The 25,160-nt window shown below is 33.0% G+C and overlaps 1 protein-coding gene and 1 pseudogene across 2 annotated transcripts in view; one reads left to right on the top strand and one right to left on the bottom strand.

Annotated features, from left to right (window-relative positions):
* Positions 1-3,274, top strand: part of LOC113393989 (GTP-binding protein Rhes) — a 51,710-nt gene extending 48,436 nt beyond the window's left edge. For both annotated transcript variants that reach the window (XM_064217305.1, XM_026631143.2), the window contains 2 exons: positions 650-830; positions 2,102-3,274. In XM_064217305.1, coding sequence (XP_064073375.1) covers positions 650-830; positions 2,102-2,552 — 632 coding nt within the window. In that variant the 3' untranslated portion in view covers positions 2,553-3,274. The remainder of the gene's footprint in view (positions 1-649; positions 831-2,101) is intronic.
* Positions 3,275-5,946: 2,672 nt separating this feature from the next.
* Positions 5,947-7,391, bottom strand: LOC113393993 (uncharacterized; annotated as a pseudogene).
* Between the last annotated feature and the right edge of the window lie 17,769 nt (positions 7,392-25,160).

The raw sequence follows: 25,160 nt of genomic DNA, 5'->3' as shown, positions 1-25,160 counted from the left end.
TCACACCCGCCGGAAGTCTTATGACGTATATATTTTTGTAAATATTCACACTGAACTGTGAATATTCTTGAATGTGATACGACCGTTTTGAGACGTATTAATATTCGTATAATATCGTCCGCGAGACGGCTGTCTGGCAGACAATACAGGATGTTAAAAAGAAAAAGATTCACGGAAGCAACAAAGGTCGCCAAGCGAGGTAGTTTGCATGCAATCTTGTGTAACATGCGCCATTATAGAGAAATTTAGTGCTCAGATAACTTACCTATTAGTTTGTAAGATGGTTTACGGCGTGGTGATTACAAACGTCGCAGGCGGGGTATAGTTCTATGCAGTTTAAAATGTTATTAAACTTCACGTTACTTGAAATTTAAGTCTTAGTTTGTATAACATTTTGATAGATATTTTATATCGTTTTCATTGTTTATAGTATACTGGTATTATATATTAAAAATCGCTATATACAATGACAAAAGCTTATTAAAATCCATTTAATTCCTTAGGGTGCGTTGAGATTTAAATTTTAAGGTCGAAATTGAGTTCAGCTACGTAATCTTTACTTAGCATTAACTTAATCTCCTTACTTCGTACTAGATATGTATTTTATAGTATGTTTAAATGTATTTCAATATTATGTTTTTTTTAACAGGTGATCTATTCGTGCTAGTATTTGCAATGGACTGTCGTGAATCTTTCGAAGAGGTGATTCGACTTCGCGAGCAAATCCTGGAGACGAAGGCTAGTGCGAGCAGCGGAAGCAGCCGGGGTCGGAAACAAGCCCCCAGGGTGCCAATGGCAATTGCTGGAAATAAATGCGACAGAGAACTAAAGTACGTATATATTATACTATATTTAATATTCAAAGTATTTGAACATATTATTGTAACTGGATAGATTGCTATCGTTCTGGATGCATTTGAATTTAAATTATTGCTTTTCAAATTGGAGTTTAGGAATTCAGTTCGTACGCATATTTATACTTTATACAAACAACACAGGTTAAATAAATTAGTTATTACTGTATCCAAATTTATAAGTGTCGATACAATTGTATGTTATATAAATTATTTTCATTTTGCAATAGATTTATAATGTTTTTTTTTGTAAATGAATAAGCTAGATGGTAAGCTTAATAATTTTTTCAATTGACCACAAAGAAACAACGGAAGTATTTCTCATTTAAAGTATTGAAATATCGAGGATATACAAATATTATGTTGCATTTCATTATCATTTTGTCCTACTGTTTTTTTAAACCCGTTTTTTTTTTATTATAAAGTCATTAGACATATGAATGGAGAATATTGTATTATTCAAAGAGGTCTGAATCTGTGCTATATGTGACGAATTTTTTATACGCGGTTGTTAAGCAGATTCCATAACATTTAAGATCACTATAAAAGGTAAGTCATTATAATGAGGGCCGATTGTTATGTATATGTATATTACAAAAAACGAATACTCACGAGCAAATATTACCTACCATCTGATCCAATCTTTCTGGCACAGTGGACGCCTATAGACGTTTACAACTACTTAGCTATGGTGTCTAGAGTACTCTGTCTGTGTCAATAAATATGATTGCCTTGCCTCTATTATACTGTAAACTAAAAAAATAACTCACTAAATATAAAGGATTAGATTTTATCATTAAGAAGTTATATATTACTCGCGCGACTCGTAACGTTAACAAAGTTTAATGAATTTAGTTATACTTTTAATTTAATAGTTTTTAGTGTGTTGCGAGACCCGGGAGGATCACGAAAGCCTCGCCCGACAGAGATGGATAGATGTAATTTATTGCGAACTACAATAGAGAAGAGATGATAGATGACCGCACTAAGATTTCTATAAATTATGTGATATGACTTATTAATACTGTTAGTATCTTGTCATTAGGATCATTTGAAAATCTTAAATCTTTTTGAAACAATTTTGTCTTGATGTTTGTGTCCGAGAAGAATTTCAGGAAACATATTTTTGTAAGATTGTTTGGAAATTAATAAATTTCCAAGATTATTTTGATAATTGGAAAATACAATATCTATTAAGTTATTTTGTTAGTGACAAAAATATTTAGTTATTGGTTTATTTTGTTCAGGACTGTACAGCCAGAGGAGGCAACCGCTTACTGCGCGACGCAAGACTCCGCCTGCGTGTTCGTCGAAACATCAGCTAAAAGAAATTTTCACGTCGACGATCTTTTCTATGATCTTTTCGTAGTGGCGAATCTACCATTAGAAATGGCACCTAACCATCACAAGCGTGTCAGTACCGCCTTCGGTAGTCCCTGTACCCTACCCCCAACGAGCAGTCAAAGTAGTAGAAGTAAGAAATGCACCTTATCGATAAAGCGGCGCTTATCAGACGCCTGTGGAGTCGTCGCACCAAACGTCCGAAGACCTAGCATTCGCACTGACCTTATGATTATGAGAACGAAAACTTGTGCCAAAGGTGATGGAGACAGCGGCAGTGGAAGTCCGAAGCTCAACTTAAATAGGTTAGTACGATCGAGCACACAAAACGATAAACGTTCATGCGCGATACAGTGATAGTAAAATAAATGAATGTAGATATATAAATGTTGAGAGGATTATTGGTCAGGTGCTAAATGAAGTCGATTTAAGGCGATTATACGTCCTAGTAGATGATCGACTCGATTTTGAGGAAACCCCAACATTAAAAGAAGGCACTCAATGGATAAAATATAGAATATTAAAATCGATCGTATTAAGTACCGTTAAGGTAACTACATAAATTGGTCGTGTTGCTTCGTTGGATTTTAAAGCAGTGTATAATAAAATATAACAAGCTTAGTACATGTAACCATTGACTACATCTATGTGTGTAACGACCTTACTTAATTGCTTTTGTATTATTTGTAAATCTTTCGAAATTATTTCTGTATATGAATCATACGTTTGTTATTAAAATATTTTTGCTATAATTTGAGAGTTTAAATTATAAATCGTTGAAAAGGGACCAAAAATTGTTCTCGCTGTTGGGTTGGATATAAGCTTCTATGGAATAAACATAATGAAATTGCATTAAAGTAAAAAATAATTTATTTCAATTTTTGTTATTAAATAATTAATTAAAAATAATTGTTATATATGTAAAATTACATATAGGGAGAAGATATAATATATGGAATTTCTCTTTACGTATCAATATATCGTGTCGTTTATTACATATTCTCTTGTTCTACTGTGTATCTTTGTGATCTTTACCTGTACCTTCTTGTCCGTGCGAAAATAAATATGTTTGTAAAAAAGTTGATTGTATTTTTTTTATTTTAAGTTTTCATATTCTTCTTAATCATCATTACTCTCCATTTATACAGCCTGCCTATACATACGTTGCTGCCTTGGACTAGTAGCTAGCTATAAGGCTACAAAACTGACCCTGGGTTCAAAACCCAAGTTGGACTGATAAAAACACCAACAGCCAAGAGTCTGGAAGTTAGAAATGTGTCCCGTGCATCGAAATGGACGTAAAGCCATTAATCGTATGCCTGGACACATTCTGGTCGTGTCGAATTTGCCGTCAGATCGCATAACGTGACTAACGCAAAAGAGAGTACACCTGTGTCTGTGCACATACATGTGAACTATATTATGTCCAGGGTAGTTGGCTGTTCTCCCTTGAGATGGACTGCTGCGGCCGATATCAGTGAGGAGAACGTCATAATATTACATCAATAGTATTTTCTATTATAACAATTCTAAAATTTTTTGTCGTCGTTAAACACAAAATGAATTATTATGACGAAGTAAGTATATGCAAATGTCACAGGTGTCAGTCGGATTTAGTCGTAAAACCATAACCGTATAAGATCTATTATTTCCATGCGGCGCGATTTTTTTATTTTTGTATGCCCATATGTTTTCGTGACCTGGCAGTATCACAATTTAAATATTAGGATTTTCTTTTCTTATCGAAGTATTGTGTTTATATCCGATATCAATTAATCTGAATGTGTATTCGAAAGGGAAAAAAAAAATTCAGAGTAAAGTCCGGTAGGAGTTGTCTATTCCAATCAAGCACAACTTGAGTTCGAAGAGAAGGACAAAAGTAAATATTGGGTCCAAGATCTAGTGACCGGGGTGGCTAAACAATTTTCACATAAATAAGTTTTCCATGAACCACCTTAGCGCGCTCGCGTTAATCTCCCTGCAGCCCTAAGTTCTGAAGTTGAGTTGAGAAGTTCTTAAGCATATAGCTTTGTTGACATCAATTGTTTTGTTAATTATGTCTTTGTTATACATTTGCGCAAACTCATTCAACTCATAACATAGTACAATAGTTAGCAAATTGTTTCCATATCGACGTAATTTATTTTTTTTATACATTATACATTTTATACGTTTTAAATGTGGATGGTATGTAGGTCAAAATTTATCAATTAAATCATATTTTATGTTATCTAAAATTACATAGTACTCTTATAATGTTAAACGATAAAATCTGTAAAACCTGTCACGCTATTAATCAATTTAAAAAATCTAAAGAAAATCATCAAATATAGTTAATATAATAATAGTAATACAGTTTTCTTTTCTTTTTTTATTATTCATTTTAAATGAACAGAAAAAAAAACATTGAAAATAAACAGCAATATTATTTTACATTTACAGAACAGTGTTTTATTATATAATCATTGAGAATTGGTAAGCATTATTATAAACTCAAATTAAGAAAATTCAGTTGTACAATGTACACGCTTGAACTCGTAATTCAAATTGAAGTTCCTTTGCTCAATAGTAAAAAAAAAAAACAAAAAAATATATATATTCTTTATCACAGTATTAATTAATTATTAAAGGTTGGGTCTAGTAAGCATAATACATACTCGTGTCTGAGGGAGATACTCTTCTATGACATCGTATGTTATATAATATAAGGAACTGAAGAATAAAGAAACATTTAATTAATATACATTGAAGCTGTTACTTAATTATAATTAAGGAAAGAACTACCACAGGTTCGCAAAATTAAATACCCTGAGTAGAACCGATGTCAGAAACTGGTACTTACAGCAACTTGTGTCAAGGTAAGAGTCACATGCTTTGACCACTAGTCTAGGTATATATTCTAAATAACATAATCAGATTGCAATAAAATTTATATTGCACATCTACTGATAGAACCGGGCTTTGTGTCTGTATGTGAGCGTAACTCTCTTCAGTTACTTTAGCGCCATACATCAATATTTGTATTGATGTGTTCCGGTTTAAATTGTAAATGAGCAAGTGTATTTACGGGCCCAAAGACCATTGTAAATTTTAATTTATACTACTCGTAGTGCCAGTGTAAATGCGCGAAGGAAACCACTTACCATTAGAGAACTGAAATGCTAATCAACCGTCTTAAATAAACAATAACAAATCAGACTAACGAGCTGTTTCTCGGTATTAAGTGGATTTTCACTACTTTATTATTCTCTAAGTAAAGTTACGTAGTATAGTTACAGCCTGTAAGTATACCATTGCTGGGCGAGGGCCTCCCCTCTCTATGAGAAGGTTTCTAGCATATTCCACCACGCTACTTCAATGCGGGTTGGTACACACACGTGGAATTAGACACTCGAAGACGTCCTTACGATGTTTTCCTTCAGCGAAAATTAAATAATTAAATTCAGCACGTGATGAATTATAAACACAAATTAAGCACATGGAAATTCAGTGGTGCTTGCCTAGGTTTTAACTCGCAAAATATATATGATATCCTATGCCGGCCTAGTGGCCAGCTTGGCATTGGATACCTATCATTAATGTTGTAAAATATATGTACTAATTAAATCGAAACTTAGATTTTCGTACAATGGTGAAACGTTAAAATTATAAGAGAAACGAAAAAAAAAAACGCCAATGGTAAATACATATATAATTTTTGTTAAAAGTTAGAACTATTTGAATAAAACAAATATAATTTTGTAAACAAATATATTTTTATAATACATTATTTACAATTACGATTTAAAAACAGTGTCAATCATGACTTATGTTCTAGATTTTTTAACAACAAATTAATTAAACGTTTTTGGAGACGATCCGATTCATTCGAAGAAGGCACGTTTTGTTTCCTTTTTTCATAATTTGTTTTGATATCATCTATAAGCATCATTACTTTAATTTTAAACATTCTAGACTGTTCTTCTGTCATCGTCTCAAATTCAGGTAGCAGACTCATTAGAAAATACCTCATAGATTCACCACTCGACCTTGGAGGATCAGGTATTGGATTAAATATTTGTTCTTCCGTTAATTTAGTTTATTTTTGTTCTGTTCTTCTGGTTTTACGACTTGAGATAACATTGCGTTTTCTCTTACGGATCGGTGAATCCGGTTGAGATGATATTAACGGGTCGAGATTTGTTTCTTCATCAGTAATTTCCGTGTTTATTGTATCATCTATATTTTGGGTGTCGTCTTCTGATTTCACTGCACATATAAGAATATCTGCATCTTTTCGAATGTTTCTTACAGCGCCTGCACTGTGAATTTCATCTTTATATTCCAAGCAATTAAGAGGTTTCATAAATGGTAGGACGAAGTGTAAGTATGGCGCTAAGTAATACGGTTTCTTTGTCTTTTCACTGGGTTTCAAAGATCTGAGAAGGGAACTACGTATATTACGCCATTTTTCTTTACATTCAGTAACTGAAAAAAAAATCGTAATTTAATATAAATAAACAAAAGGAACCATAAACTAAATATGAAATATAAAATATTTAGTTTATGGTTTTTATGAAATAATATTATCGCAAAATTTGCATTCACGGTGCGTGATTGTGAACTATGATTTTATTATATGTTGTAGAACGCAAATGTGTTATATTTTTAAATGAAGTTGATATATAATATTAATATTTTATAAGACGTAAATAACTCTCAATCGCAAGGCAATAATAATCATTAATTTTGAATTAAAGCTTTGAACAGAGTGGTGATCGTTTGGCCGAAGCGCTCTGTTCCATTATCATCTCAATTACAAATACATTAAGTCTACAATCGGTCGTCAACGTTCCTTGAATGCAGTCTACAACGCTGTAATTGATAATACAGTATTAATGCAATGCTGTTTGTTTACCTGTTAAATCTGTACTTTGTGAAACTTGCGTCCACGCTTCGTCTGCTAAATCTTTACGATTATATTCCGGTAAATAGTTGTTGTAGAGACATTCGTATTTTTCGATTTCTTGTACTAGTCGTATTTCAGACGCCATGTTAGTTACGTCATGCGGCGCGACGCGGTAAAGGCGCGCGGTTGGCACTCAACGTGCGGGTCGACTATTGGTCATGCCGCGAGCGTGCTGCACCCTCCCCGCGTCGCGTCAGGGCCGCGTCTCACTCGAGTACCGTTCGTGTGCGTTCGGCATAGCCGAGGAATTGAGAATGGACCGCACGCATGACGTAGTCAGTTCGTTGACACTATCAAGGTGAAGGAGAGGCGTTAATAATATGATACAATTGCGCACATCGTATTAAAACGCGTCCCAGTTTCTACTACAATGTAGGTACATACTCATATAAGCAGCTAAACTTCTTAAAAAGTTAATCATTTACATTTATTATTTCACTTACATACAACATTATTACTAAGTTAACACCAAGAAATATTTGCAATGTGTTTGCTTTATTACTTGTATTTTGATTTGTAAACAAATCGTAAAAAGTACGTAAAACGTAAATATGTGTCGAAACTTTATTTCTGTGCACCTGACCCTAATTACAGACGGGCAAACACTTTATTTACTCAATCGAGGATGGCTTTCGACGAAAACATTTTATACCTCTTTCGTACCCTATACCGTAATACATACTGACATAACGCTTTTATCATCAATCGAATGTGCCGTGCAAGCGTGTATATTGATCTCTCATTGATTTGGTATAATATTCAAGTATTTTTTATCTGTATTTACTTATAATATTTTGTAAAGAAGGCTAAAGCTTTGAGCTAGGTATAGTGTATACGATGCAAGTTCGGTAGTGAATTCGATGCAGTAAAAAAGTAAATAAAATCGGACAACCTTTTTTCATGCACCTGTGACCGATGAAATTATTGTTCTAGCTTATCCTTTTTAAGGCGCCATACCTATAAAACCTACAAAACAAAATGATTTCCATTATTATTATCAAATCACACATATTAAATAAATAAATATTAAATAAATAAATTAATATTAAATAAATATTGGACAACATCACATACATTACTCTGAACCCAACGTAAGTAGCTAAAGCACTTGTGTTATGGAAAATCAGAAGTAACGACGGTACCATATACACCCAGACCCAAAATAACATAGAAAACCAATGAACCCCTTCCACATCGACTCGGCCTGGAATCGAACCCGGAACCTCGGAACGGCGCACCCATGAAAACCGGTGCACACACTACTCAACCACGGAGGTCGTCATATATTGTTCGAATCAATAGTGTTTGTAACATGAAGTATTTACATTTTTTGTTTTGATTACTACGTGACATTAGAATAACCGAAGAATGCTTCTATTGAAATGACTATACATATATTTTACAATTTATAATGTACATACGACATCTTACTGTATTTATTTATATAGGTTTTTATTAATTAATACAGTTTGGAAGAGATCTTGGTTTTAGCGGCGAGGGGTCCTATTACGCTTATTACGACTACGTATAAATGCAAATTCTTTTGAAATTAGTTAATATGTTTTGTACTAATACTTACACGTAACTAATTGAACAATATGAATTAATGAGTAATATATATATCATATCATTAATTGATAAATATATGTATATGTTTGTATATATTTATGTCGGCGTGTTTTGAGATGCGTTTGCTTTTTTATTCCAAGGACGGATCGAAAGTGAATTCGAAAATGAAAACGGACTGTGAATTTTCTGCCAAAATTTTGTAAATACCAATTTCCCCAAGGTTTTAAGTAGAGACAAGTTTACTGGGACACGCTTACGTATTCATACTGTGAACGGCCGTCAATTGTAGTGATTATAACTTGTATTGTGGAATACGTGCTCAGCTGAGCATGGAGAGGATAATGCTGTCAATAATCAATTCCATTATATACGTAGTTTGACACCAACCCTTTCAGACTTGGGTCCAACATATACCAACAACGATAAGTCTTTTATGTGTAAGTGCTAAAGATATTAGGTGTTCATGTTTGTATAGACTGTGTAAACTTTATATTTGTAATATCTACTAAATAAAAAATAATAATAAAATATGTTTTTTAATATACTACAAATTAATACACTTTTTTTTCTTCTGTACTGTAGAGATTGATACCGAGATTGTCTTTGCAATTTTGTTATATATTTCATTTAGTTATATATTTTATATGATAACTAGCTTAACCATGTTTGTTTACATTTTTTTTTATTTATCTTGATCCTTTGCATCATCATTTTGGTTGTTAAATAAAATATAACGAATGTATTATGATTCTGTATGGCTATTGATTTTTATGACATATGTCAATTTATTTCATTAGCATTACGGACGAATTTTTGTCCCAGTGATTATGGAACGATAGCTGCACAATAAAAAATGGCCATGGTCTCATTTTGAACAGCATCAGCCATAGATGTGCAGAAAATTAAAGAGGATTCTTGATCGCAATTTAATAAATTGTTACTATTTAACAATTAATTCCTGGATAAAGTTAGGTAGTACAAAAGCGCGCTGTATTTTACGTCATTGGGGGCTAACTACGTGCCATTACGCCAAATGTAGATGAGTGACTTTCAGTTTACAATGAAATTTAATCAATATTTCTAAAAATTCTGTTCAATAAACGCGAAGAATCGCGGGCGAGCCACTAGTTCATTGTTAAGAGATCATCTTAAAATATAAACGTAAAGAGATAATATGTAACATATGAAATGTTTATGCAATATCCGTTTTGTCCAGCGAATTAACGGATATTGGAGAGCGTTGTAGTAGTCGTCGGTGTGTGTGATGACTCCAGATTATTGTTTTATCTTTGGAACAGGATCTCTCGCGACGATGTATGGTCCCCAAGCATGATTACAGAAACGTCGTCAACAATATACGCACGTGCTTTTCAGCTGTTTTATTAGGATCAATGACAATAGCGTGATTATCACTCTGCAATTCGTGAATTTGTGATTTTACGATTTTCATTAATTCATTGTGCTTATTGAATAGAGCGTCCAGTTCGCTGGCGATGCACCTGGCACAGGCGAAATGAGGTTATTGTAGCATCAACGTGCATCCACACGGTTGATGTCGTCACCGCCCATGAAGTAAATTTTAAAAAGGGTTCTTTGGAATTAGCAGCAATGAGGCCTACTATATGGTACACCTTTGATTGTGGTATGTTTGCCACAGTATATTAAACGATTTCTCTTGCTCAAAACGAAGTCATTTGGAAGCATGAGTTGAATATTATGTGAATGAAATCCAGGAACAGTTTTGAAACGTTGATTTTCAATTGTCGTTATTTCGTTCATCTAGTGATTCTTCTTAGAGATTTGTTCGTCTGTTCTTTCTGCTCTATTTCGGATGTTTATTGCCTTATTCGTTCGATGGTCCAAAATCCAAAGTTGCTGACAATGTTCACTATAACACACAGAAATAAACATATTTTTTGTATTTACTGATGAAAATCGTTCTATCGATAATTTATTTGTTCTTTTAGTATTTTATCAACCTTTTTACAAAAAAAGAACTCGTATATATTAAAAAAAAAAATTAAAATAAATCGTATAAAATTTTGCAGGTAAAGCGTTGTGATACATAACAATTGCGGAATTAAATGTTAAAATGACGCGATGCTTCTCGTGATGATTAGTGGATAAAAGTTTGATGAGGCTGACGTAGCGCCATCTATCATTCAATAGCTTAAATAAATTCAGCCTGAAATATGGATTGTTAATTTTTTTGGATATTGTTTATTTTAGCATTTACAATAGTAATTGGTATTTATTGATTATATATTATATATTAATCCGATAAGCATTTAACGGAACAGATAATCGAAATAGCTTTTTGAATTACATTTTCTCAACTACATATTTAGGACAGAGTAAGGTAAGGTTTTATAAGCCGTCCTAAGTATTTTTCGACGTGAGTGCGTTCCGTTACTATAAAATATTATAATTAACAGGTTTATGTACTAGATTTATGGTTGAACTATTTTCTATAGCAGTTTTCAAATACAGCTTTGTTGTGTGCGATTACAGTAAAATTTTGACGTCACATTTTAGTGCAAATGTGAGCTAAAAATTAATGCCTTTAACCATTGACGCAACTATATAAACTCTTCCTTTTGGCATGGTGAATAAATCTCCTAATTCTTTACGAGCTTTTAGGTCAGATATTATTAAAGATATAATCTTTTTAACAAAGAGTTTTTTAGTCGTTAGACGATACCTCATAGGCATAAAGAAAAATATACAAATATTTTTCTTAATTAAAGCTATAAATTTCTAACAAAAATGTTTAATATAACAATGGCTGATTCATTAGATAACCTTTATCGTCAGAATAATATTGAGGTTTTAAATTAAAAAATATATAAAATAATTTATTCAAATGTCAAAATATTATTGTTATTATAAATTTTCATGTCAGACTATATCGATTATAATAATATTATCGTATCACTAGTATCACTAATTCAGTTTTCAACATTTCACGACTGAGAAACGAAGTGAGTTCTTAGTTTTTTTTACGGAATAACGCTGCTTATAAAAATGAGCTGGCGACTGTAAAATCGGCTTTATGTCATATGTCTTATTATATATTTCATGATATAAAGCCGAGATGGCCCGCGTACGTCCCGACCGATGATTGCGGGTTCAAACCCAGGCAAGCACCACTGAATTTTCATGTGCTTAATTTGTTTATAATTCATCTCGTGCTCGGCGGTGAAGGAAAACATCGCGAGGAAACTTGCATGTATCTAATTTCAACGAATATTGAACATGTGAATCCACCAACCCGCATTGGAGCAGCGTGGTGAATATGATCCCAACCTTTTCCTCAAAGGGAGAGGAGGTCTTAGCCCAGCAGTGGGAAATTTACAGGCTGTTGCGATATATATAATATTTCATGACAATCATTTAATCATTTCTCAACTTTATAACGAACATTCGTATCCAAGATTAGCGTGTATATATTGCATTGAAAGTAAAAATAAACCAACGGAAACAATGGCTGAAGATGAAAAAGTTTAAAGGTGTGTCAACTACAATACATAACAAGTATAATTAGGAGTTTGAAAACAAAAATGCCAGTTACATTCGTAAGCGCATAATTCCCTCAATTCATCAGAGAACTGGGTTAAGACTCTTGTACTGAGTTTCCACAACGTTGGACTCGGATAATGAGAAAATTTGGTCGATTTTGTACCAAACTATGACGATGTCGAGACGGTCAAATAGATCTTTAGGTCTATTCACATTTGGACGGACCAAATGTGATATTTAGATCGTTATTATTGGTGAAAGGCTCATAGGATATATTGGATATAAATGCAACGTACGTTATTATTAGGAATATAGTAATTAGCAAGAAAAATAAAATTATCTATGTCTAAATCTCATTGTGAGAGTCAGATTCGCGCATGAAAGGTTCCGTACCGTTATAAATATTTATTTTATTCTGTTTTTTAGTCTATTTGTTATTATAGCGTCAACAGAAATACATCAACTGTGAAAATTTCAACTGTCTAACAATCAAGGTTCATGAGATACAGCCTGGTGACAGACGGACAAATAGACGGATGAACAGCGGAGTCTTAGTAATAGAGTCCCGTTTTACCCTTTGGGTGCGGAACCCTAAAAATGCCGGAGGCGTAATTAGTAGTTAAATATGACATATATTTTTTATAGCAATAACAATACACTTATCTTAAATTGACCTAGATGTTCTAGTGGATAGACACAGATGTTTCAATCAATAATAGCAGATGTACACGCAAAATGGAGCTGTCTACTAAAATTGTGTTTATATTTCATCTCGTACTTACCGGTGAAGGTAAAACCCGAATGAAAGCCTATAAGTGTGGGATGAAATTTAACCACGAACATAGTAGAAGTTTAAAGCTTCTAAATTTACCCTTGAGAGGATCGGATGCTTTTACCCATCGGATATGTTTGTAGTAAATGTAAAACTTTTAAATAAAAATAGAAAACTAGTTATTATTCAAACATAAGTGCTTAAAAACTCGACTTACGATTTTTTTAAGCAGATGAGTGACTTGTTTTCTGCCGAGTCCTCGCTCTCGTATGTGAGGGAGAGTTGCGTCTTTGTTTCATTTTTCCGTAATAAAATGTTATCTATGTGCTAAACTATAATCTATCTATGTCAAATTGGATTCAGATCCGTTCAGTCGTTATTAAATAAATAACAAACATCCATCCAAACTTTTTCATTTATAATATTATTATAATATAAATGAAATGGTTCAATAATGAAAGAGGTCAGATTTACTGGCAAAATTTGTTTATGAATACTAAACTTGTGTAAGGAAGATTTGTAGATCATAAATATAAAAAGCATTAAGCCTCCGCAAAAGTATTACGCTAATAAAATGCTAGATAGGAAGGACAAGGAAAAACTGCTTAAAACTTGCAACAGTATATTATATTATATGAATGGTAGTAAAACCGGCCTTTTGTTCTGAGTTTTTCTAAAAATGCTAATGTATATATTAAAGTAATAATAATTTGTCTGTAACATATATATGTGGGATTATAGTGAGTGAAACGTTTTAAAAAGAGTGATATTTCTTTAATAATTATCTTAGTATACCACATATATATGACAGATTATTTATATATTTATATAACGTGTCGCACCACAAACGGACTAAAAGTCTAATGTCCGACCGAAAGTTCGGTTTCGGTTTCGGTTGAGTTTTGGCAAAAAAATGAGTTTCGGTTTAGTTTCGGTTTCGGCAGTAAACTTGCCGAAACTGCGACCGAAACCGAAACTGCGTTCGGGAGTTGCCGCGCTGTGCTCGGTCATGATCGGAGCCGTAATTGTCTAATCATGTCGTGACTTGTTTGTGTTCGCAATGCGTTTTGTTTGTTGTGAGTTGGGACTGGGATATTATAAAGAATCTTACTGAGGTACTAAAGTTTTCTTATGAAGCTACACTTGATCTGTCATATGATAACGCATGCATTTCCCTTGCAATTCCTTTGATGTCACTATTAAATAGGAAGCTGCAAAATAGAGACGAAAATGAAAGCGAAATAATGAGAAACATGAAAACACGGTTGCATGAATCAATGAATCGACGATTTGCATACGTCAAAGGACAGCCTGCACTAATAACTGCAACAATACTGGATCCAAGATTTAAAGGCACATATCTGAATTCTGATGAAGTTGACATTGCCACCTTCGAAATAGAAAACCATTTGAGGATTTACACGGACGATGTTAGTTATACAATAAGTGAAAACTGTCATTCTGAAGAATCACAGCCATCTTATTGATCTAGAATATCGTCTCCCGAAAAAGCGGAAGGGCTTTGGGACGCCCATAATAAATCTACTTGTAATTTAATAGGAACCTCTGGTGTGGAGAACAGTGATTGTTTATCCCAAATTAAGATAACCATTCAAGCATACTTGTCAGAACCTAGGTTACAGAGAAGGGCAGACATTTATTCTTACTGGAATTCTAGTCCATTTCTGTCTTTGAGAAAGGTAGCACTGAAATTCTTATCAGCTCCACCGACGAGTAGACGACAAATTTATTCAGACAGAAGGAGTAATCTGCGAGGCGAAAATGTTGATACACTATTGTTTCTTACCTATAATATAAGATTGTTTAACTATGAATATTAATAAGACATAAAAAATACAGATTGCTGCTTGAAATTATTAGAATCAAGTCTACGCGTTTTTAAATATTACGATTAGTTTATAATTTAGTAGTTTAGCTATAGTTTTTTGTTGAAGTGTCATACAAAATGACGAATTAAGTTTAGAAGGAGTTAATTTGTTTTAAAGATAAGTGGGATTTATATTGTTTTATTTATTACTTAAATATTAAGTACCTACCTATAACTATTGTGATATTAGGTAAGAACTTAAATAAGTATTTAAGTAATTATTTAACGCATTTTTAAAACTATGTGATTTTAAGAAAAAAATTAAAATACACTGATTATTATCATTATGTTTTCTCTATTTTCCCTCTAAACATGATTCCTGTAAAAAAGTTTCGGTTTCGGCCGAAACTGAGACTGTTGCCCAAATACGATTTCGGTTTCGGTCGTAAAAACCAGTTTCGGTCGGACACTAACTCAAACTAACAGTCCAACTTTATTACCTTGCTGTGCGTGACAGGTACACTTGACCAACAGTTGCCCACTATTTTTATGATATAGGCAGGCGGACAGGCAAATTAGCCACCTTATGGTAAGCGGTCACAACCGTCCATAGACATTGGCGCTGCAACAAACATTAATCATTTTTTATATCGCCAATGCGATATCAATCTTGAGAGCTAAGATGTTATGTCCTTTGTGTCTGTATTTCTTTAGCACACTGGCTTACCCACCCTTCAAATCAGAACTCAACTATCGTAAGTATTGCTGTTTAGCGGTAGAATACATGATGAGTGGATGGTACCTACCCAGACAGGCTTTCACAAAGTCCTACTATAAAATCATCAAGTATAGAACTTATAACAATATATTAATACAAATATTATTATTTTTTATATTTGGACGATGAGTTATACCTCCAATAACGGTTTTAAATGATCACATCAAAGCTTTCCTTCGTGGCTTTTTTTGCGCCGGAACTCTCTCCGGGTGTGTCGAATTGAAGTTTTGTCAGACGGCATGGAGAGTGCAAGCACAGGTGCACTCTCTATACCGTCTTCTTCTGTGCGCAAGCAGAAACTTGAGCCCTATATACTCCATCGTGGCCAATATGATTGGCCGAATTTATATGACAAAATAAATTTGAAATATATTTTATTTAATTAACATTATTGAAGCACTTTTGTTTTGTAATTATACAACATTCAATTAAATTTAGAAATTAACTACTCGTTCGATATGTATATTATAAACTCGGTTGTTACTATTTCCTATATGTTAAATATTCATTTAGATTAATTATTTTTAATTAGTTCCACTTGATTAGCCGAGCGTCATACCAATTAGCGAGTTCAAACATTACTCTGTAATTTATAGCTCTATTCAAAGTATAATTATCGTATTTATCATATTAAATATTCAGCGCACGATCCCTACATAAGTATCATTTTTTTATTTAAATTAAAACCTGATAGTCAAACTAAACACTGTCAGCTAAAATTGTATTGACAAAAATCAATTCGAATTGAAGGTCACGATGACGTCGAATGTTAATAAATTTAAATCTTTATTATAAAGACATTCATTATATAAAATAGGATTTAAAAATAACACAATCCAGGAGTACGAAAGCTTTAAAAGTTTTCTTATATACATCATGGTTACCTTTATCTTACCTCGAGCGTGATTTACGATTTTATCCTTGGAATGATGTCTCAAAATAGCGGTGTTTTTATCTTTAGGATATAAAAGTTAATTCAAGTAAAATGATTCGATAATTATTAAGTAAATATTAATTTAAAGAAAAAAATATTTTTATAACTTTTATGGTCTAACAATTTTTACGCATGTTAAGATAACTATGATTAACGCATTTAATGGATTCAATAATTTATCACAAAAATTTATTTATTTCCTATAATTCTGTATGAGAAGAAAACAGGAGCGATTTATTTATAAATAAAATAAAACGCTTCACATTTATCGGGATTAGAAAACCGTTGGGGATATAGAAACGGACAACAAGAGGTCTACAGTTTTATCCAATTTATAGTAAGTGGTCGCTTCCGCTCGTATACTGGCAAGTATATACTTGCGATTGATGATATAGCCAACGATATATATCGTTGGCTATATCATCAATGGACCACCAATTATCTTTGTCTTGCTCACTCACCGGAACCAGTGGAAAATTGTATGATGATGAAGTGCAGACAGGCTTGCCAGAAACATCCCTACAGCCGATATATTGATGTAAAGTCTATAACCGAAAATCTAATTCTCGAATAAGCGTAATAACCATTTACAAATTCGTTTACCAATTCATTCTCAAATCCCGAATTCGCACGGTATAAAGGTTTACATTAAACATTTAAATTGAATGTCAAATATACTGAGTGATATTTTATTTGCCCTAGGAATCTACTCGGCGCATGAGCATTTTTATTTATATAGATAGATAGATCACAATAATACTATGTTTAAGAAATTACCAATATTCCTATATTATTAAACGTCAGCTTATGTCGAAGGTAGGGATGACGATAGCCCCACTTGGGCTTGGTATGGATCAAACTTACGACTTCCGTATCTCTAGTTGCACAGCTCGTTTCATAAAACAATTTAACAAAAACCGTAATGAATAATATCTTCGTGTTTCATTTCGTTTATTTAAAGCGGTTAAAAGCTCATCAAAAACTTCATAATTAATTTATCTCCTGCGGCCACCTACGTGTCCGGTTTGATAAGTAAGGCTAACAGCTTCCTGACCCTCTCAATTGAGTTTCATAATTTAACGTTTAATGAAAACTTAACTGATTGTATTTAATGCAATATTCATTGTTATGTGCCGTTGTATTGTATGATTATTTAACATTAACATTAACAGCCCATAAATTTCCCACTGCTGGACTAACGCCTCCTCTCCCTTTGAAGAGAAGGCTTGAAGCACATTCCACCACGCTGTTCCAATGCGGGTTGATGGAATACACATGTGGCAGAATTTCGTTGAAATTAGACACATGCAGGTTTTCTCACGATGTTTTCCTTCACCACCGAGCACGAAATCAAATCAAATCAAATCAATTTTATTCAAGTAAACTTCACGATGAAGCGTTTTTGAATCGTCGATATTAAAATACTACCACCGTTTCGGAAAGCAGCCTCCATCGAAAAGAAACGGCAAGAAACTCGCATAGTTGCTCTTTTCAAATAAACAGATTTACAACGCTGTTTTTTACAATGATTAGTGTCCTGTGATACAAGTTTATTCTTATTTCTTCTATTAATAGTATGTATATCAGCTTTTATGGAATATTTTTGTATATTCTTCTGTATAAACATTATATTATCATAAATATATTGTGAAGCAGCCGTTAATATACCTACTTCTTTAAATTTGTCGCGTAATGTTGTCCTAGAGCTAATATTGTAAATCTTTTATGCAGAATAAATACTATTTCAATATCGGCTGCATTACCCCATAACAACATTCCATATGACATAAGACTCTAAAAATTACTAAAATAAACTAGTTTAGCAGTACTTGTAATATATAAATCAAATCAAATCATATGAATTATAATCACAAATTAAGCACATGAAAATCCAGTGGTGCTTGCCTGGATTCGAACCGGAAATTATCGGTTAAGATGCACGCGTTCTAACCATGCGTTTATATTACAATAATGTACAGTCAGAGTAAGAAAACCTTCATCAGTTTTCAAATTCATTCCTTTATCAAGTCGTAAACTCTTAGAACATTTTGTAACTAAAGCATTAAACAGAAAACTGCACATAAAATTAAACTAACATAGTATAATAACTAGGTTCAAAATAGTGTACATTGCGACGCAATATGTCATACTCAATCGGTAAAGCAGATTATCGCTCATACTGAGCACACGAAAATAGATCTTAAGGTGACGAACCTTTTCTAACTCAATATGTCATACTCAGTCGGTAAAGCAGATTATCGCTCATACTGAGCACACGAAAATAGACCTTAAGGTGACGAACCTTTTCTTACCCCGACTGTACATTTAAGTTTAAGGATAGTTTTAGGAATTTACGTCCAAATACGTGGAAAAACGTACTGAAATTAAAGTCATTTCTTCTCGATAAAATGTAAATTCCGAGTCTGTTGTAACTTTACATTTAATCTTATAAACGAATCAAAAGTGCTTGTAAAAGTCTACTTGAATAATGTATTGTTCGATTTGATATTGATTTTGATATCGTCAGCAGGCAGCACATTATTTACACTGTACATCGTAACAATAACAGAGTATGTAAAATTTAGTATAATTTTTTTTTTATTCATACCTGCCTGTCTGATTGCAGTGGCACAGTCACAGGCAAAGTGTCTCCTTAACCGTTAATCGCAGGTTCAAATCCGGCTTTATAGATACCTTTTCGTAACAATTTTAACGTGCATGACTTGTCTTTATCTCGAGCTTTACAATTTTTATGCGAAGAAAAATATCGTGATGAAGCCTGCATTTTTATCAGATTAAATTCTGTCACATATGTATCTCTCATAAGCAAATATAGAGGAGTACTTGGCCCAGCAATAGTATATTTACTTCCTGTATTTACTACTATTAAACGTACAAGTAAAAATTATCAGAATTCTGAATGACGATCGACCCTAGGCTACCTAACCAATCTAGAGTTGAGACAACTCTAAAGTAAAGCTAAAGTTAGACCGAGCTTAACCGTACAATGTAAGTAAGGATTACTTGGTGTTCAGGTGCGAACTGCGCAGACGTTCGTTCCATTTATCTGAGAATCTTATATAAAATAAATTAAAATTTTACTCACGTGCTAAGCTATTCGTCTTTACATTGTTAGGCGAAGAGTAACAGGCTGTGACATATCAGCGAGTTCCTGTAAACAGACTAACAGAGATAAATATTAATGAAACAACAGAACTTTGAAACTTATGTTTCATCTCATAATATCCGAAGTGCTTCGGAGTCGGGAAATTATATAAATCAAAATTTAGATTTATCTTATAAATTTATTTTGGTATCCAAGTTTTCACTCGATATTATTAAAGATGAAATCATTTATTTGCATAACAATTATTAACATTAAAACCTTAACTATATACGTTTAAAAAAATAAAATTATAGTTACTGTCGAACTGTGGCAAGATTGCTAGCAGCATTTTCCCGTCGAATCACAGTTCCGAGTCTCTAGGCAAAATATGAAATAGCCTTCCACTCACCAGTGGAGGCAATAAGGCCAGGTGTTACACTTATAATAAACGTTTTTTCACTTCTACTCCAAGGTCCAAGTGTTTCAAGATTAAAATACTTTAATTTGAATAAATTTTGAGATAAAAAGATTTACAAAAACATTTCTAGAGAATCAAGAGACCACGCTTAACTGCCTCAAAAAGTATTATTTACTATTCGGAGAATCACTACACAATGTTTTAGTGAGAGACAAAGTTTTTGCGAAGAAATAAATAAATATTGGACAACATCACATACATTACTCTGATCCAAATGTAAGTATCTAAAGCACTTGTGTTATGGAAAATCAGAAGTAATGACGGTACCACAAACACCCAGGCTCAAGACAACATAGAAAACTAATGAACTTTTTCTACATCGACTCGGCCGGAAATCGAACCCGGAACCTCGGAGTGGCGTACCCATGAAAACCGGTGTACACACTACTCGACCACGGAGGTCGTCAAAATGTCTTTCCTTAGGGTGGTATAATTCTAGTTACCACTCAAACTAGGTTTACGTGCTGATAGAAAGATATAATCTACATTCTCAAATGAGTAGGTAGATCAGAACTGTATATCATATCTTTACGCTCATTTTATCGTTGAGCGATAGATGCTCAATTCACCTTTCTTTATTTCAAGCACCCTACACATACGATAGATAAGTATTATATAAATATATAAGTACTTAGGATGTGGACCTAAAGGTAGTTGGAGCGCGCGGGATATTATCGTGAAGTAAAGAAAAATTGCCAGTATTGTCTGTAGTATTTAACCATTTGTTAGTACTTCAATAATAAATAATTAATAATTAAAATGACAGTACTTTTTTCGTATAGTCAAAAAGACACGTTGTTTTGCATTACCGGGAATTTCGATTCGATTTTGATGTTGCATGTACCACGCGCTCCATCTGCCTTATATTTTATAATCTGAATATAAGTCCATTTCAATTGAAGTATGATTTTTTAAATGTGTTTCATGTACATACTTGTGTTTATAATGAATAATTAGTGGGTCTCTTGTGAAACTTCGCGTTTATTCAAATGATTTTTAGGAATTTCGAAACCTATGACAGATTTTGTTTTGATTTAATTTCAGTGTAAACTGCAAGTCACTCATCTCCATTTGGCGCCAAAATGATGAAACCTCTTTTAAATTAAAGTTTTAATATCATATAGTATACATAAGATCAGTTAGAATTGGATTTTGTCGAAAACAATTTACTTTTATTTTGTTTACGTTTTTAATTTTTTTTTTATACAGCCGTAGTACCGCTCCCTAACCGGCCAATAACAATTTTTTTCGCTCTCTAACAATAATTCTTTGATAAATCGTACAATTTAGTAAATAACAATCAATAATCTTCTTTAATTTTTTGCCCTTCTACGGCTGAAGTTCTTCGAAATGAGTCCATCACCGATTTTTTTGTGCTATCGTCCCATAATCACTGGGACAAAAATCGGCTCACTCTTACTATATAAGAAGATGATCTCATGACTCGTGAATTCTCTAAGAATTCATTTCGTTTCTCACTCGTGAAATGTTGACAACGGACTTAAGGTGATAAGCCATTTTGATGCGTATTTCCTATAAATATATACTTATTACAGTCAAAGTCGCATTTCATATCATGTCCGTGTTTTGCAGTGAGATTCGACTATATACAATGTAAAACTTTATCCTCCATTAAAGAAACTTTCTTGCCCAGCACATTTACTGGTGTCGATAAACCTGATACTGGAACAGTGCAACGACTGTGTTAGAAATTGCCCGATTCATCAATATCAAAGCAATATATCGTATAGCTGAGCTTGTTGTCACCGAATATTTCGAACGTCACATAATTGCATATACCTGACACGGGCACCTTAATTTAGGTGCTAGCTGCAATCTAACGGCAATTAACATGGCCTATTTCGTGTTGCACTACATGATTACAAAGCTGTTGCAAAGTACACTGTTTATGATGAAGTTATGAGAATAAGGTATACATATGTATAAATGTATATGATAAATAATAATTCTTCTCATGTGGTTTGTTTAAATATAATACATGTCTCGTTGGACTGGTGTCCAATTTTTTTGGCTGCTGATAATTCAAACCTTGAAAATTGTGAATGAATTTTTTGGTCCGTAATTTGCGTTTCCGTAAACACGAAAATCAAACTATGTTGCTGGTGGTACATTGCCGTAAATCGGAAAGCAACAGAGCTGCTGATCCAGGACAGACAAGTTAACACAGGTAGTGTTACAATATTGTGCCTCGGATAGCACGTAAATTATCTGGTCCAGCACCACATCTCTTTCCGAATGCGTAAGATTACCGTTCAATCATGCATTGTATGTGTATATTAGAAATAGATTTTAAAAATAAATCTTAGTTCAGTTGGCGAAACTTAGATCTGTGTGGAACAATCCGAGCAAGATCAATCGCTCTATTGACGAATTTTTGTCCCGGATACTCTAATTACTTTATTTTATTATGAGTATGCTTTTCTAGTATTTATACATTTTGAGGCTGCTGTACTATTTTTTTCTGATAACTCGATTACGCCCATCGAAGCGAAGTAAGCAAAGGTCAGTAGTCGATGAAGTTCACAGACGTCTGGATGAGTTACAAAATGACAGTGATTCAGTTACTTAGATATACCGAGTACGTGCGAAATAACCGAAGGAAACTCTAAACATATTTTTTTCAACAAATCTATGAAATTTTTGTAACAAATGATGCAAACCCGTCTGGATAGGCACCACTCACTAATCAAATATTCTACTGCTAAACAAAAATATTTAGAATGTTGTGTTTTAGTTTGAAGGGATTCTGAGCCATTTTTACAACAGACACAAAGGATTAAACATAACATCTTAGTTCCAAGATTGGTGGAGAATTGGCCATCAAAGTGATAGTTAATTCTTATAGTGCAAATGCCTATGGATGGTGGTGACCACCTACCATCAGGTACTCCAATAGAATTTTCCAAAATAAATTCTGTGAATTCATTAGCTATAATTTCATAGTGCTAGAACAAATTGTGCAAATTATATACTCAAAGAAATAAGTGGAATAGAAAATCTCCTAAATTCTCTTTAAAACGAAATGCGTTGGGTAAAATAAAAAAACGTTGCAACGTCAAGGGTTGTAAAATCAACTGTATTTTCAACGTTAGCGTACAAAGTATAAACAATGCGACGACTAATGGTTGAACGTGCAATTTATTTTTCTAGTTCTCGTAATTTACTTTAAATTGTCTTCGTGATTTCAAGAACAGAGAATTACTAAAGAAAATAACAAAGTTTTTAACATTGCAAAACAACAGCTGTATCATCATTTGTCTGACCTTATGGCATTGATATTACTTAGCAAAGTTAGTTATATAAAAAATAAAAATAAATTGGCTGGGTATTACAGGCGATTACTTATTTGATGCCTTTGCTGGTAATTTTATATTATAGTTATATTCTTACACTTACAAAATGACAAAAGTGAATTAAAATTCTGTAAAAGTATCACTCTTGGGCAAAGGCATCTCCTCTGAGGCGAAGATTGGTATTTTATGCCACCACGTTGGTTTGTATTCCTATGGCAAATTTCATCCGCCATACGCAAGTTACCTCACAATGTTTGAACTTGCAAAATAAACTCAGGATGAATTATACTATATATAAACAAGTTAAGCACGTGGAAGTTCAGTGGTGCTTGGCCGTTTGGACGCCCTGTATTTTTGGTTATGAAGCTTATCTTCAATGATTGAGTCATCGTTACTTGATTCTTAAATAAAAATAATATATTTATGATCAAAACCAAATTATACAAATAGTGATCACGTTGAATATCACCGAGATAAAATGCTGGCAGTATTTATCCATTGAAACGCAATTTCGATTCTTGGCGCAAAGATATATCGGCTCTCCCCTCTTGTTATTTAAAGGTCTCATTTTAATGAATTGTATTAATTAATAGATATGCTTAGTTAAATATTCATTAAGCTTACCTATTTTCAACATAAAACTATAAATTATTTAGATTTGATTTCACAATTAGTAGATTATTTAAAGAATCCTAGTGCACAGGTGACCAAAAAACCAATATATCTTTTCAACCGTCCTAAGCTTTGCCCAGAACCTCACGATTTGCAGCTTTATAGTTTACTTTATAGCCACCAGACGGAAGATTTAAATAAACCTTTCAATATTAAATGAAAAAACACAACTTCACTTTATTTCAAAGCATCCTGCCAAGAAAATAGACAAACAGACGCTCGTATTTGTCTAGCTGTAATAAGGAGCTCGACTCACTTTTCATGCGCTCTTGTAATCAGAGACCGGAAGTTGTTTGATTGTTCAAGAACTTGGAATTTTTAAAGTAATAATTTTCAAAGCAAACTCTGAAACTACGTAGAATAAATATTATGAATAAACAAGTCGATGTGTGAATAATAAAATCGAACATGGAGACCATTTAGCTGGTTATATGTATCTAGATTGATTTAAGAAGAGCTACACAGCCGGGGGCCACATGCGCTGAAATAGGGTCATCAAACTTGGATGTATGAAATACGAGCAATTGTCTAAAATAAAAAATGGGTGATGGTATTGCGATTCAAGGAAATATAGTGGTAATATTTCCCGTATTTATATTATCAATACAGTATTCCAAAAATAAGCAGTTAGAGAAACAGCCTAACAATGAGTGCCGAAACTATAAGAGGACAATGGCGGGGAGACATCGCATTTTATGCATTTCCAATCCCCTCCTATAGTCTCATTTTCTTCATTTTCTACAATATTATAATATGTTGTTGATAAATAAATTCAAAACTCAAAAATTACAATTTGAATATATATTTATTTTTATTTATTTACCTTTAAAACGTCATATACAATTTGTATTTTGTCAGACGTTATAAAGTGTACGTTATTAATGTAATTGTAAAATATGTATAAATAAATGTACCTACAAAAAGCTGCAGATGTGCAAATTAACATATATTTTATATTTGTCTTAGTCGTGATGCATTTCCGTTTTATCGAGTTTCAAATCAAAAGAGGTTTCACTTCAGGAAAAACAAATAACCGACATCAGATCG

The sequence above is a fragment of the Vanessa tameamea genome, chromosome 16, assembly GCF_037043105.1.
Source record: "Vanessa tameamea isolate UH-Manoa-2023 chromosome 16, ilVanTame1 primary haplotype, whole genome shotgun sequence".
NCBI classification, from domain to species: domain Eukaryota; kingdom Metazoa; phylum Arthropoda; class Insecta; order Lepidoptera; family Nymphalidae; genus Vanessa; species Vanessa tameamea.
The sequence above is the reverse complement of the archived record's forward strand: the minus strand, read 5'-3'. Positions and strand labels throughout refer to the sequence as shown.